We start from the raw sequence: 15883 nt of genomic DNA on the forward strand, positions 1-15883 counted from the left end.
TATAATGCTCCTCATCTTGAGTTGAGCATATTGAGAAGTGATACACGAATTACAATTAGCGTATAAGCGATGCTCTTTGTGTAAACAAATCGAGCGGAGGTATTTCGGACGATGTCAAAACATCGTTATATTCACTACTTGTTCAGCAGCCGCCAATAGCGTAATAGTTAGGAGCCTTCACTGTCGTACAGACGGTCGGGTTTCAATTCTGGCTTGAGGTAGTTACTTGTGTAGCCGCACTGATGAGCGGCGAAATAGCGTATGTGGATGGCTATATATATATATATATATATATATATATATATATATATATATATATATATATATAGAGAGAGAGAGAGAGAGAGAGAGAGGGTTGTCATTTTTTTATTGGCTATGGTAATTTTTCGAGTACATGAATTGTATTAATTTAATGCTAATTGGAAATAATTTTCCCTTACCCACGTAGTGCCCGCAAATGGAAAATCACACACACACACACATATAATATAATATAATATAATATAATATGATATAATTTCGTTTCATGCGACTCATCAGCACAGTTGAACCAGAAGAGAATCGAACCTAGAACCATATTACGTTTTATTTGTTTAAATGCTTGATAATGCCCGAATATTTATGAGTTTGTAACAGAAATGCATTTAGATTGATTTTACAACTTATCACATCCAGTTACCTCCTTGTTCCTTATTCTCTTTAGCTTTCTGGCAAGCTTCATATATTTGCTTTGTTTTTCTACTACATTCAGCTTCACCCTATGCTTTTCTGGACCAGTAAAATCTACTATGTGACAGATGTTCTTATTTCTTGTTGTATGCGGTTCACTGTTTGTATTTTTATATCCCAGATGATTTTATGATTTTCATTTTCCAATATTCTAACCAGTTTATGTTTATACAGTTTGCGTATTCAAAGTGTAGTCGTTTGCACAGTTCCTAGTGGATTATCTTTCCTACCCAGTTACGTCTACTTTTATACTATTTTTGAACCAAATTGTTTCATCTAATTATGATGTCATTTCTTGCTTCGTCTCTTTGCCTAAAGTATACATTTGTCCGTCTTGCTTTTGATTTAGTTCGTTTCGATCATGTTAATATGTATATAATGTTTGGTCAAATACACTAATCGAATATAAGCCTGTATATTTAAGGAAGGAATATAGGAAGAAAATTAGTCATTGACTACACACAAATGTAATTAGAAAATAGGGCTATTATTCAATTTTTAAATTAATCGAAAGCAAATAAGCCAAAGGAAGAGCTCTTTAGATAATGAAAAACAAAAATGTATCAAAGGAATTTTAGAAAGAATTAAAAACATAAAATAATTTAAGGCGACACCTTTTGTCATTTCTCGTTTGATCTATTCTTTTCTATTGGAGATCAGCTCAAATGTCTGAGGATCCGTTTCCCAAAGAGGATGAGAATCGGAAATTCACACTTAGCCAAGATCAAAATAAGAGCCGCCTGAGTTCGAATCATAACAGGATCAGACGTGTCATATTTTTTCCTTTCCTTTTCTGTAGATCACCTCCATCATTTCACGATTGAGCAGACGCCGTAGCAAATCACTTTATAATCACATTAATATGCCTTCCATTATGTTCCGAATGGTGATTAATCACGCGTGGAAACGTTACTTATTTAATTAGCACTCAAGTCACTTCTTTCAAAAATGTATGTTTATCTGGCGATCACAGTCACAAAAACCAAATCAACTTTAAGAACTATAGACTTTTACTTTGTTACAGAAAATACATAGCATACGGGAACGAACGTTCTGTCTATCCTAGTCTCAATTTCAAAACACAAGATCAAATGTATATAATCGTTAATGTCGTCTCCATTCTTTTCTACGTTCGCTTTACATGTAACAATAAGCTTATTAATGTCATATTCGTAAAATTCTCTAGATTTTGCGCTAAAAATATTGAACTAATTTTAAACGTTTTCTTTTCAAGATAGTTTTTCCCCCCGACTGCTTAAGAGATGTTAATTCTTAATGACAAAATTTCATAGGAATACCAAATTCATCAGCGGTCAATACTTGTATATCCTCGTCAGAGAAGATGATAAAGTTAGGTTTTTGCAGTACTTGCAGAGAGGTTTCGACGTCCTTCTACATAGAGAGTCTGGCATTCCCAAATGGTCACTCATCTAGTAGTGACCAGGTTCAACGTTGCTTAACTTTGGTGATCTAACAAAAACCGGTGTGTCAGGTCAGCGTGATTGTGTCGTATTACATAAGTATGATATGCAAAATATTAAATATAACAAACAATCTATGGGTTACTTAAAACGACTACTGATTTATTTAAGGTAAAGTAATTTAAACTTCCGGTTGAGATTACTATTACAATCCCTTCATTATTTTGAAAAGGAAAATTTAAAAACGAAAGAAATGTTACAAAAATGTATAAATTGGTAGAGAAGTAAAAGATTATTTTTATTCGTTTGCTTTTTTGATTCCCCTTAATACTTTAAATGAATTGGTTGAAATTTGTTTTTTTACTTAATTTTTTGTGTTACAATATATATATATATATATATATATATATATATATATATATATATATATATATATATATATATATATATATATAAATTAGTGGCCTAGCAAGGCCATCGGGGAAATAACTGAAGCAGCAAAACTGAAGCTGGCCTACCAAGACACTATATATACAAATGTAGACAAATTTGAACATATTTTATTGGTTTGAAAATATAGGTTCTTCTTTTACCAATTGTCATAAAATTTTAACCATAGAATATTTCTTATATGTTATATCTCCCCTCCTTTGGAAATAGGGTACGATTATGAATATCTCCAGTAAGAAATAATCCTTATACACTGAAATTTACTATATGTATGAAAACCAAAGAGGGAAGTTATAACATATGAGAAATATTTGGAATTAAGTCTCCCCTTGCTGTTATTTCAGATCATTTGAAACCATAACAGCAAGTTTTAGTCTCCTCTCCATCAAGGCCAGAGGTTTTGGGGAAATATCAGATATTTTGAAATTCATATGCAAAACTCGGAAAATAAATGACTGTAATTGAAACATTTTATGGCTACAAAAAAGTGCCAATAATTGGCTCTGGATGATAGATGATTCCCTTAATGTGAGACCTTAACAGCAAATACCACATAGCCCACTACACGATTCGGGTGATTACCTTTCCAACGAGCCTTCATTTGTTAAATTCTGATCAATAGTCACTGAGATTTATAACTTATAAAATTGCCAAACCATGTGTTATATATATATATATATATATATATATATATATATATATATATATATATATATATATATATATATATATATATATACTAGCAGAAGTACCCGTCGTTGACTGGGTTCAAAAACAGCCTACATAAAATGGACTATGATTGATGAAAGTATGATAGGTTATGAAAAGGACGGGGTTGTAAAGAGATAGATTTTGATACTCAAAGATTTTACCCTAAGCAAAATATGATGAAAGTAAAAATAATTTTCGCGAAAACATATTTTTTTGTATCAACTTTGTTTCCATTCGTAGCCAAGAGTGACCAACAAAATGATGTTTCCTTACAAAGAGAAAATGTTATATTTATAATAATATAAATATACAAGAAATAAATGTTACCATAGTCAATAAAAGTTACTTTTATGGTAGAAAAGTTCATTGGTTTGCATTTTTAAGTAGTTTGTATAATTTTTTTTTTTAATTAACGAACCGGTTTAAAAAAAATCAAAATGGCAGCGACTTTGAAATGGAGAGCCCCGTTTTCAATTTGAAGGAAGGGCACCTGAGCATTCTGTGTTAACAATTTAAGAGAGTTCTGTCAACGTAAGGAGTATTTATAAACATATTTTAATGTTTTCCGTTATTTTGTGCTTGAAGAATATTCGATTATGGCATGTGTAGTTTATATAAAAATCATTTAAGTAGTTATCGCCTCAAATTTAGTTTTAAAATCGGTTCGCTGAAATTATTTCAAGTAAAGAGCATTAAAAACTATTTCAAAACAAAAAAAAACATGAACTGAACTTTTATTGACTATGGTAACATTTATTTCTTGTATATTTATTTATTTATGTCATTTGTTGGCTTTTCTGCTAAACACTCTTACTAAATAATATCGACGAAATATCGAAAAACAAAGAAACAAAAACAGTTTTGAAAAATAATGAAGCTTTACTTACTTTAGTAAAATAATCAGCAAAATGGGATATTAAAAAAGTAAACACGTAATTACTTTAGTTTTTTAAAGCAAAGAATCGATATAAATATGAATAAGAAGAAAATGGCGCCCTTTTCAAGCAGAACAGCTTCGTTTCAGGTTTACAGTATTGAACGGTGTAGTATTGCACCGTCAGATTCAGGGTTGTACTATTGCAATGTAAAGAACATGCAGAAAGGGTTGTAATCAATTGAATTCCTTCTAGTACATTGACAAAAAAGCTTAAACAGGTATATAAATAAAAATAAAAATGTTATGTAAATGTTTTTAAAAAGACACGTAATCACGTGAGCAGGATGTTTCCTTCTTTTGACACGATAACAAGTAACGTTCTTATTTTTTATTATTCATCTATTTATCTATTTTCGAAAGAGTGCCACGTGCAAGTGGAGAAGGTAAAAACAGAGTTATGCAAAATTTGTGTCGAGAATTGTCTGAAGTTCCGACTTTTTTTTTTTTGGCTTTCACTTTAATAAGAACGTGAATTTATTCGACACAATATGATTCAACTCAAAAAAATAAATAAAAGCTAATGTGAATTAAGATTAAAGTTAAGGTGTTATTGTGGACCCTCACCCCTTTTAAAAAACCTTATTAAACTTTGTAACATGTTTACATTCTATGGAGGTCAGGCGCGAACGAACACCCAATAATTTTATTATACTATATTTCTTCAAACTGAAACATAATTATCAAAGTGTACTTACGAAAATAGATATGAAAAGTCTTTGTTAAAGTTTGTGCCATATTTTCATGGAGTACAGGTGCGAACGCAGACCCCACAATTTTATTATACCATTCCTATTTAAGTTGAAACATACTTATCAAAGTATTCTTATGTACATCTATATCAAAAACACTTGTAAACGTTTTTTTTTTCATTTTTTATTTCCATACTTTGGGGGCCAGGCGTGAACGCAAGCCCCACTATTTTTATGAACCACCATTCTGCCAGATCAAACATACCCATTCCTGACCCCCCGATACATCTTCTATCGTTATATGTAATCAGTTTTTAAAAATAGTCAACCATATAGGAGCCTATTCGTGACCAGTCACACACACACACACAGACGTTCAGCTTTATATTATAGATATATTTCACAAGTAACAACTCTATATATAAATAAACCAAAATAATTAATGATCTCATAACCCCTTTACTACAAAGCAAATACAGCATAAAATCTACCGAAAGAACTCAGACAAATTCTCCAAACAACAAAAGTTAATAACAAGATCGCCGCCCCACAAGACGTAGAAAGCCTCTTCCCCAATGTCTCAGTTCACGAAACTATTGATATCATTATGGACAGTATATACAATAATCCATCCTTCCCTCTACTGAAAATTAACCCTACAATCCTTAAAAAATTATTACTAATATATACAACCGAAGTTCTATTTTATGATCATAAAGGCAACATTTATACACAAATCGATGGGTAGCAATGGAGTCCGTAATGAAACCCACCTTTAGTAACTTTTATATATCCAACTTGGAGAATAAACTATTTAATACTATATAAAAAGAAGTCTACTTACGTTAAGTACGTCAGCAATATTTTTATTCTTGCGAAATAGAGAAAATAAAGGATCATTGTCAAACAAACTACGTACTAGCTTTCATTTATGAATTAAATTCAGACAATAGTATTCCATTCTCTGATGTTCTCATATACCCCAGCAAAGATGAATTCATTATTTCTTCGTATAAAAAAAACAAACTATTGCAACCAATTCCTGTATCTTAAACTTCAAAAGTGAATCTCCCTACCGACACAAGACCGCAATTATACAAAATCTTATTAATCGAGCCAAATTGATCTCCTCAAATAAAAAAATATTCTACAGTGAATTAAAGAATATTAAAGAGATCTTGATTAATAATCAATTCCCAAATTCTTAACAAATTAAACTAACAGTTAGAAAACTAGACCAAACTAATAATAACCAAGATAACAATCCCCATCCCATCAATATTTTCTATCGCAACTAGCTACACCACAACTTTAAATTAGATGAAAACGTACTAAGAAATATAATACATCGATATATATCCCAAGTCAATAATAATCAGATCAGATTTATCATCTACTACAAGAAATTAACAACAGCTAAATTATAATTAAAAACAACACTTCCTGGACAACAAGATCAATCGATAAAACCAATGTAGTCTACCAGTTCAAATGGCCCTTGGGAGAATGCATCTCTAACGCTAATAGCTACATTAGACACACAGCCAATACATTGTCCAGACGATTGATCCTACACCTTTCTAATACACGTTCGATTTGCCAACACCTAAAACAACATGGCTGCCCACAATTCCAGTTTAGATATATTCTAGTTAAAAACACGAAAATCATCCATATGGATTCTAACGTCAAAGATTAAAAATATTGGAAGCACCATATATGAGAACTAAACAGCCAAAAATTAACAATGTAAATTTTGAAAGTAGTAGTAACACATTTTGAAGTGCCTGAGTACGTAACAATCCAATATATATATATATATATATATATATATATATATATATATATATACGTAACAATCCAATATATATATATATATATATATATATATATATATATATATATATATATATATATAATATGTGTGGGCACATATAGTTACATATGTAGATCTATATACATGTTTAAATGTAAAGTTATAAATTATTAAAAAAAAAACTGTACATTCATTACCATTTTGTAAATCACATGTTTAAACAAATGTACATTTATTTAAGCCACATTCTTAACACGTTAAAAACGTATATCTTTTTACACACGAGACGCTTAACTAGTTCAAGAAATTGAAATATAATTTTAATTGAAGCATATAAAAGCATCCAGATTTTAAACGAAATAATAATCAAAAACTGCCCGAAGACAACTGATGAAATTCAGACGAAAGTACTTGCAAAAAAAAAAAAAAAACAACCAAAAGAAAAAATAGATGGACGAAGATGACTATGGAACTTTTTGCACAGATTCGACTGAGAAATAAGAACGACAATTCGAAAAATTACAAAAAAAAAAACAACTCATTAAGCAAAAACACTCCGTGCTATTTAACAATACTCGTCTGAATGAAAACATGCTGCCTAAATACACAATATATATATATATATATATATATATATATATATATATATATATATATATATATATATATTCGTAGCCAAATTGAATATTGAAATGCTAATATCTTTGGTTGTATGGGACGAAACTACATGAACATTTGAAGGCTTTTTGAAGTTTATAATACTACTCTATGATTAAAATTTTATTGCAATTAGTAAAAAAAGAACCTATATTTTCAAACCAATAAAATATGCCCAAATTTGCCTACGTTTGTATATATAGTGGCCTGGCAAGCCAGCTTTAATTTTGCTACTTTCAGATGAGTTTTACCTAGGGTTATATATATATATATGTATATATTAGTGGCCTAGCAATGCCATAGGGGAGACAACCAAGCAAAAAAAAAAAAAAACAAAAAACTAGATATCCTTATTATAGAGTGGAGGATAAGTTCCTATATAAAAATATAAAAAGCTGAATTTACCAAAAAGTTTGGACAAAGTAAGAGCACTCGATAAGCAAATGTCGTCGTTTCAGTGATTAAACTTAAGGAGGAGGGCAGCAAAGGATTTGGTAATTATGTTTCTATTTCAACTATTCAGTCTAAAAAACACAGGAAAAGAGCAATTAAGATTGTGAGTTATGTCTTTTTTTATATATGGGTGATCATGTGGTTAAATCAATTAATGTTTAACTGCTCAGTCATCACGTGATCTAGAACTCCACACATTAGGGGAAAAAATGACCACTTTTATCCCAAACAAGGCATATTACCACTTGGGCGTAAGAGGATACTATTTACGATTATGTTTAACAGGAGCCGTGGGGAGTTGATTAGCAAGATTTTTGTTCACAGTACATTTAAACTTCTGTGTGTTAGTACAATCAGAGAAGCAGAAAACAAGGAGAGAATTTCAAAGTTTAGCAGTTCAAGGGAAGAAACTATTAGAAAAGAAGAATTTCAGGTATCTAGGGATCTCCACAGTGAGGGGGTGAGATTTTGCTGCTTGTTGGGTTATTCGGGAGTATGCACGTCGAGGAACATGAGTGCTATTTTTTTTTCTCTCAGAATTCCCTGTTGACGGAGGCATGGATACATAATTTCATTTTTTTTTTTTTTTTTTTTTTTCATGGTTTCTTTTAATAAACAAAATAGAATTCTCTCGAACGGCAACGATTGAATCACACGTAGTCGAGTCATCGGCTGACGGACTAAAGGATCTCTCAAAATAATTCCTTAGACCTAAACGTCAAATCTCTTTCTTGTCTTGCCATTTTTTTTTTTTTCTTACCGCAAATCCATTTACTCCATCTGATTAACTATTCAGCTTTAAAAGATGGATCCGATCAACGGCAATTGGATAATTAATTAAGTTTTAATGACAAAACGACATTCAATCATAAAGCTTGTTACGATAATCGCATTCAACATTCCTTTAAAGGAACAAAGAAGAAAAATATATTTAAGCATTTTATTTACACATTTTATTTTATAATTTTATTTTATAATTTTAGCTGAACTTATTTAATAAGGACTCGAAAACAAATATAAAACGATTTTTAACTATAATTGAACAATACAGAAATAATTACAAGTAATTCAAATACTCATCTCAATAATGAATTCCAATTAAATAATATATATACCATTTGGTATGGACCCGACCATGGAAGATCAGATAATAAATTATCATGGATTTATAAGACCAAAAAATCCAACCTTGATCGCTCTTCAGGGCTCGTGGCGCAGTAGATAGCGACATTGAATTGTTTGAAGATAGCGGTTTCAATCCTACCCAAAGCCGGCTAGATGCTTACCTGGCCAAAACGTGGTGAGACGACAGCAACAATGGATGGCAGCAGTAATTGCTGAAAATGAAGTTAGGTTCTTCTCCCGTCGCGGTTACCATCTGACCTGATGAAGGCCAGAGGAATAGTTGGCCGAAACGTTGTGATACAACATCTAAGAAAGATGAGGGTCATAGTCCGCATTAAATGAATTAATAATTCAACTAGCTTGTAATGTATACGGGAAATGGCCCGGCTGTACTGATACTGCAGTTGCATGTTTTTCTTTTATTCTTAGGCATACTGTTACTGGGATGTAAGGGGCCATGTCTATTGGAGACTATCTGAGAAGATGAGCGATATGTCTGTTCACATTACATTTAAACTTTGCATGTTAGCACAGTCAGAAAAGCAGGAGACAGGAAAGGAATGCCAAAGTTTAGCAGTCATAGAGGAGAAACTATTAGGGTAGAATGCTTTTTTGGCATCTATAGCGGAGGGATTATATTTTACTGCTAGATGGATTTGTCGGGTGTATGTACGTCGAGGGGGGTACAGATACAATGAGTTCATCAGAGCACAATCCATTAAAGTACTTGAAGAACAGACACAGGAATGCAATATTACAGTGATGGGACAGGGGTCGGAGCTTGCTTGTTAGTGCGGGACTTATTAAATTGGAGACTCTTTTTTGGACCCTGTCTAAGAGGGAGAGACTAGTGGTAGTTACATTAGCCAAGAAATGGTAACAGTCATCCTTGAAATTAATGAAATAATTAATTGTGTAAGAAAGTGGGAGGGGGGGTCAATACTTTCTTTACAACAAACATAATGAAGAACTAACAAGTTTTAGATACGTCTAAACATTTCTATCGGTCTGTCTTTAAGTGGTATTTTCGTTGGTCTCTCTGAATTTTTAGATGTGTTCAAACATCTCTATGAGAAATTCTGTCAAATCGTCAGTTGATTCGTTAGTGTGCCATGCTTAATTCTGAAATAGTATTTTTTACCCCTAAACATTGTTAGGTCTGTATAATTTTTTATTCTATGGCATATCAATCGTTCTGGAATTCTAAATTCAATTATTTTGTTGAATATTTGAGCTCATCAATCGTATGTGTCTGTGGAATGGTCTCTACCAAACTACTCTGTCAATATTTAGTTTACAGATTGAAACTTGATATATGGAGGTCAAAATGTTCTATGCATGCACAAATATACATTTATATGTTTAGTAGCATTGATTTGTCAATCTTGATATTTTTTTATTTTTATTTTTTTATTACATTTTCACCCCAAACAAGGTACATTGCCACTTTGATGTAGGGGGCTACTACCAGGGACATAAGTTGCAGAGGTACTATGTAGGGAGTTGAGCAGCAAGATGTCTATTCACATTACACTTGAACTTCTGCATGTCAGTACAGTTGGGGAAGCAAGAAACTGGAAGAGAATTCCAAAGTCCTACAGTTCTGGGGAAGAAACTAGAAGAGTAGAAGGCTTTCTTACATCTAGGGATCTCAACTGTGTAGGGGTGCACGTGTCGGGTTAGCTCAGAGGGTAGCAAATACTGCTAGAATGCCAAATGTTTTAATTTTGATTCTAGCTGATGGCACCCAAATCATTTTTTTAAAACATTTGAAATCACTACTATATATATATATATATATATATATATATATATATATATATATATATATATATATACACGGTATAATCATGTTGACACACTGGTTCTTGTGAGATCATCAAAGTAAAGCAACGTTGAGCCTGGTTAGTACCAGATAGGTGACCATTTGGGAATTCTAGGCACTGTATGTACTCTCCGCTTATCTCGGCATTTGTTTCCAGTCGTCCTGTACGTACACTTCACTTGCCACTGGTATTTAACAATGTCGACTCAGGATAGGTGTGGTTGGAGATTGCGCACCTCCTGCCACAAAAATTTCACGTGCATGCACTCCTTCGTGGGTATCCATAGTCTGTCAAAAACTGAAGGAACCCCTTAAATCAATATATATATATATATATATATATATATATATATATATATATTATTTATTTATTCCATGTTAAAAATATCCCAAATTAAAAACCATCGAGGTCGTTGACAGTGCTCAATATAAAGAGTGGGATATTATTTAATTTAATTTAGATTTTCTTTCTATTTATTTTTACTTTATTCTCTTCAGATTTTATTTTCATTAAATTACTGACCTCAAGTAAAGCCAGAAGTTTATTGTTGCCTGATGATATCTTTTGAAACTGAATCAGTAGATTTATTGATGTGATCTGTAGTATTTTTTTTTTTACCTAAATTGAATAAAATGGTGTGTGTGCGTGTGTGTGCACTAGTTTTGGTCTTAAAATCATTAAAGTTTGAATTTTGTATTCCATATATCAACAGTACTTAAAGCAGTGAACTCTTATATTATATCATATGCATCGACCGACACTCATACTGTAATAAAAATTCATGCTTTCAACAACGTCTTAAGACGTCCCAAGCTTTATCACCGCCATGCGATGTAAAAAAAACAACCTGGATTTTCCTGATGAAGAATTTGTTATAATTCGAAATATTGAATTTCTTTTGATAAATAAAAATGTCTGCACTAGTTTTGGTCTTAAAACTGTTAAAGTTTAAATTTTGTATTTCATATATATATATATATATATATATATATATATATATATATATATATATATACCGTATATTTCGGCGTGTAAGACGACCCTTAAAGTTAAAAAATCATCTTTAAAAGCCAATATTTCATAAGATATCGGGTGTTGAAATCTCTAGTCTTGGCTAAACAAACATGGTTTCATGATTTAGTAGTCGTCTTATACAACCGATATGTGATAAATTTATTAAGATTTGCTCCAATTTTGTGCCTCGTCTTATCTGATGGTCGCCTTATACATCGATATATATATATATATATATATATATATATATATATATATATATATATATATATATATATACATTTTTAATTCGACCGTGTTTGGATTTTACCATTCTTGGATTTTTTACCCTTCACCGGACTATCCATTCATGTGAAATCTTTTTATCATTTTTCTTTTACCTCCTACTCCCCTTACCTCACTCTTTTTTTTAATCAAGTAAGATCTGTGACTTACTTGTAGTTTCACTAAATACTTTTACATGCAAAATCCGATCCCGCATTTTGCTAATTCCTGCCCTCTGATGAGAAGGAAAGTATTTCTTTGAAACTCCGCGGATTAAGGACTATCTGTCGCTTGCGTGACACTGCTGTCCGAACTTTCACCTTCCCGTTCCCACTTGACGCGTCTTCTCTCCACTCCAAAACGCACTTCTGCAACTTTAGCTTTTCTCTTCTCCAAATACACCTTCTCTGCTCGCAATCAAACTTCAGAATGCCCTCCTTCCCCAAATCACTCCTCTTTTATTTCCAATCAGGAGCATCTCATTTGCATACCTCGTGGTCACCCTGTAGGCATATAAAGAAACAGGGCAGCCATTTTTGTTTCTTTCTTCTTCATTATGAACACGAGGTAAGCCACACAAAAACGCGGTCGGTCGTTCTTGTTTCTCTTTTTCTTCATTTACACCACACTATCCACTTATCTTGTGCTTCCTTTTTAAAATTAAATATGTTTTTAACTCTTGTTCAAGATGTCTTTTAACATGTTTTATTAATCATTTGTTCATATATATATATATATATATATATATATATATATATATATATATATATATATATATATATATATATATAAGGAATATTGATAAAATCTTTAATGCAACTGTCAATTTTTCTCAGAGCTTTTTCCTTTTCTTTCTACTTGCAGAAATAACCGTAATCGTCGTCCTTGTGTTTTAAAAAAAGAGAAGTGGTTCTTATTTGTCTGGTATCCTTGCAACAACTGTCATCATGTTGATATACTCCTTGACTGTAGCAATATCGGCTCTGCACATCTGTCATTGTGTAGATCTCACCTATTATGTGAAGGAAGGGAAGAACCCAGGCACCTACATTGGAGACATTGCATCCGACACACACTTGTTAGATAGTGTCCGGCCCTATATAGACAGGGACATGATAAGATTTACTCATCTCCAACAGGATCTGACTGGCATTTCCCAGTTGTTCAGAGTGGCTAAAAAGACAGGAAAACTCTACACTGCACAAACGTTGGATGCAGAGTCATTGTGTGCACACGGTGTCGAATGCTTAAGGATGCTTGACATAGCCGTCCGAAAAGGGACATCTTTCATCACCCTGTTAGAAATCAAAGTGGTTATACAAGACATTAACGATCACCAGCCGAAGTTTCCAAATAAACAGATCAATATAAAGTTTTCCGAACTAGATGTGATCGGAACGAAACGAAAGATCCCCAATGCTAAGGATAGAGATGTAGGGACAGTCAATTCTCAAATTTCTTATCAACTGAAAAAGAAAATAAATGAACCGTTCTCACTCTCCATGTCCCAAAATGTGGCAGGAACTTCAGACTTGGGCATCACCCTTGAAGAGAGACTTGACAGAGAAATGAAAGATTCATACCAGATTCAGGTCATTGCTAAGGACGGGGGCTCCCCACCCAAACAGGATATCTTAGATGTTTTCATCTCTGTAGTAGATGTCAACGATAACATCCCCGTTTTTTCGCAAAAGGTTTATAATGTTTCTATAGGAAATGATCACAATAAAAACAGCCCTATTATTATTTTGTCTGCGAAAGATTCCGACGCAGGAAAAAATGGTCAGATTTTATATCACTTTAGTTCCGAGACGTCAGATGTTTCAACATCAATGTTTGAATTGAACGAAGACACTGGTGAAGTGTATCTTCGCAAAACATTGACGCTCGGACAAACGTTGATGTATAAACTCTATATCAAGGCGACAGATCAAGGAAACCCGTCTCTCAGTTCTTTAGCAAAAGTTTCGGTCAACGTCATTAGCCAGCAAAACAATCCTCCAATTATTGACGTAAACTTTGTCTTCGAATTGATCCAGAACATGGTTTCCATTTCTGAAGACATTGAAGTCGGTAGTTTTATTGCCTATGTGAAAGTCACCGACCATGATGCCGGGAATAACGGAGAGGTCAGCTGTGATCTCCACCACAATAAGTTTCAGTTACAGAATCTGAGCACCAAAAAATACAAAGTAGTGGTCAAGAATTTACTGGACCGAGAAACGGAAGATCATCATGAGCTGACCATCAATTGTCAGGATCGAGGCTCACCACCCTTGCACAGCGAAAGCAAGTTTTCCATCAAAGTGAAAGATATCAATGATGTCCAACCACAGTTTTTTAAAGAGACGTACACGTTTCGGATCTATGAAAACCAAAGATCAAACTTCCCAGTCGGATTCATCAATGCCACTGATCCTGACCAAGGATCCGGGGGTCAGCTTACATATTCCTTGCTCACTGATAACAAACATTTTCTCCCTTTTCAGATTAGGGATGATGGCTTTATTTCTACAATCATGTCTCTGGATCATGAGTTTAAACACATCTATAAATTTCAAGTTCTGGTCAAAGACAAAGGAACACCATCTTTAAATAATACAGTGAACGTTGTTGTCGAAATCCGGGATCAAAATGACAATACGCCGTATTTCACATTCCCGAGTGTTAATCCATTCATAATGAACATTCTTTATTATCCTCATTATACAAAAAAGATCACCGTTCTCAAGGCTTCAGACAGTGATAGCCGTGAGAACGCCTTTCTCAAATATGAAATAACGTCAGGCAACGACAAACAGTTGTTCACCGTTAATCACTACACTGGCTCATTGTCCTTTACTCGTGTTGTCACGCAGCAAGATGCTGGCTCATACGATCTGGAATTTGTGGTCAAAGATAGCGGATCCCCGGTCCGGTCTGCAACAACTGCCATGACATTGTCCCTGACAGTCAGCAATAAAACGTCAGAGATGTCGAACACTGTCCACGTTAAGACGGAAGACAAGATCCATCTCAACCTAGCCGTTGTCATTGTCCTTGTGGCAGTATCTGTGTCTGTGATCACCACGGCATTCATATCGATCTGCATCATCCGATGCAACGAACGGCAGAATGCACGGCAGAAAGAAGAGGCGAACTCTTTCCACCGATGTGTAAGTGAACAAAGGCATTTGATGTGCCCTTCTTACCATGGAGATTCTTGGACGGATGCGCCAGTTACCATAGCAACTGACGCAGACAAGGCTAAGGATGCTCACTTGAGAGCAGCAACGATTGAATCGCACTCAGCTGACGATTCGGCTGAGGGACTAAAAAATCTACCTGCATCATTAAATCCTTGGAGGTCTATCGAGAAACTACGCCAGGTAAGTTTCGTTTTTTCTCTCACTTTATATCTGTAACAAATGGATAGGTTCAGTTCCAAACCGACTTCGAGGAATTTTAAAGATTATTTCAAAATATTGGAACCATATTTGGTTTATTTGATTTTCTTACTCCAAATGAAAATGTTTCTGATACCAATACAAATAAAAAAATATAAACAATTAATTTGACGTTTCTAAATTTTTGAGATGAGGATTGCTTATTCGTATTATTATTCATTGAACTACTGTTCTCATCTTGAGTGTGATTTTCATAATGTTTCGGTCGATGTAACCTCCGACCTTCTTCAGGTGTATCTTGTCGAACTCAGGAATGTTTCTGTCGGACCTGAGAATTTGGACGGAATTTCGAGCGGAACCCTTTATTTACTTCACAGGAGTAGTATGCTCTTGTTCCATCAGCCA

At 33.4% G+C, this 15883-nt stretch overlaps 1 protein-coding gene across 5 annotated transcripts in view; it reads left to right on the forward strand.

Moving 5' to 3' along the window:
• LOC145242018 (protocadherin beta-2-like) overlaps window positions 1–15883 on the forward strand; it is an 828148-nt gene that overhangs the window by 628955 nt on the left and 183310 nt on the right. For all 5 annotated transcript variants that reach the window (XM_080104908.1, XM_080104910.1, XM_080104909.1 and 2 more), the window contains one exon: window positions 12957–15460. In XM_080104908.1, coding sequence (XP_079961034.1) covers window positions 13040–15460 — 2421 coding nt within the window. In that variant the 5' untranslated portion in view covers window positions 12957–13039. The remainder of the gene's footprint in view (window positions 1–12956; window positions 15461–15883) is intronic.

Source organism: Euprymna scolopes, chromosome 21, assembly GCF_053919585.1.
Source record: "Euprymna scolopes isolate OS-2025 chromosome 21, ASM5391958v1, whole genome shotgun sequence".
Classification (NCBI taxonomy): Eukaryota; Metazoa; Mollusca; class Cephalopoda; order Sepiida; family Sepiolidae; genus Euprymna; species Euprymna scolopes.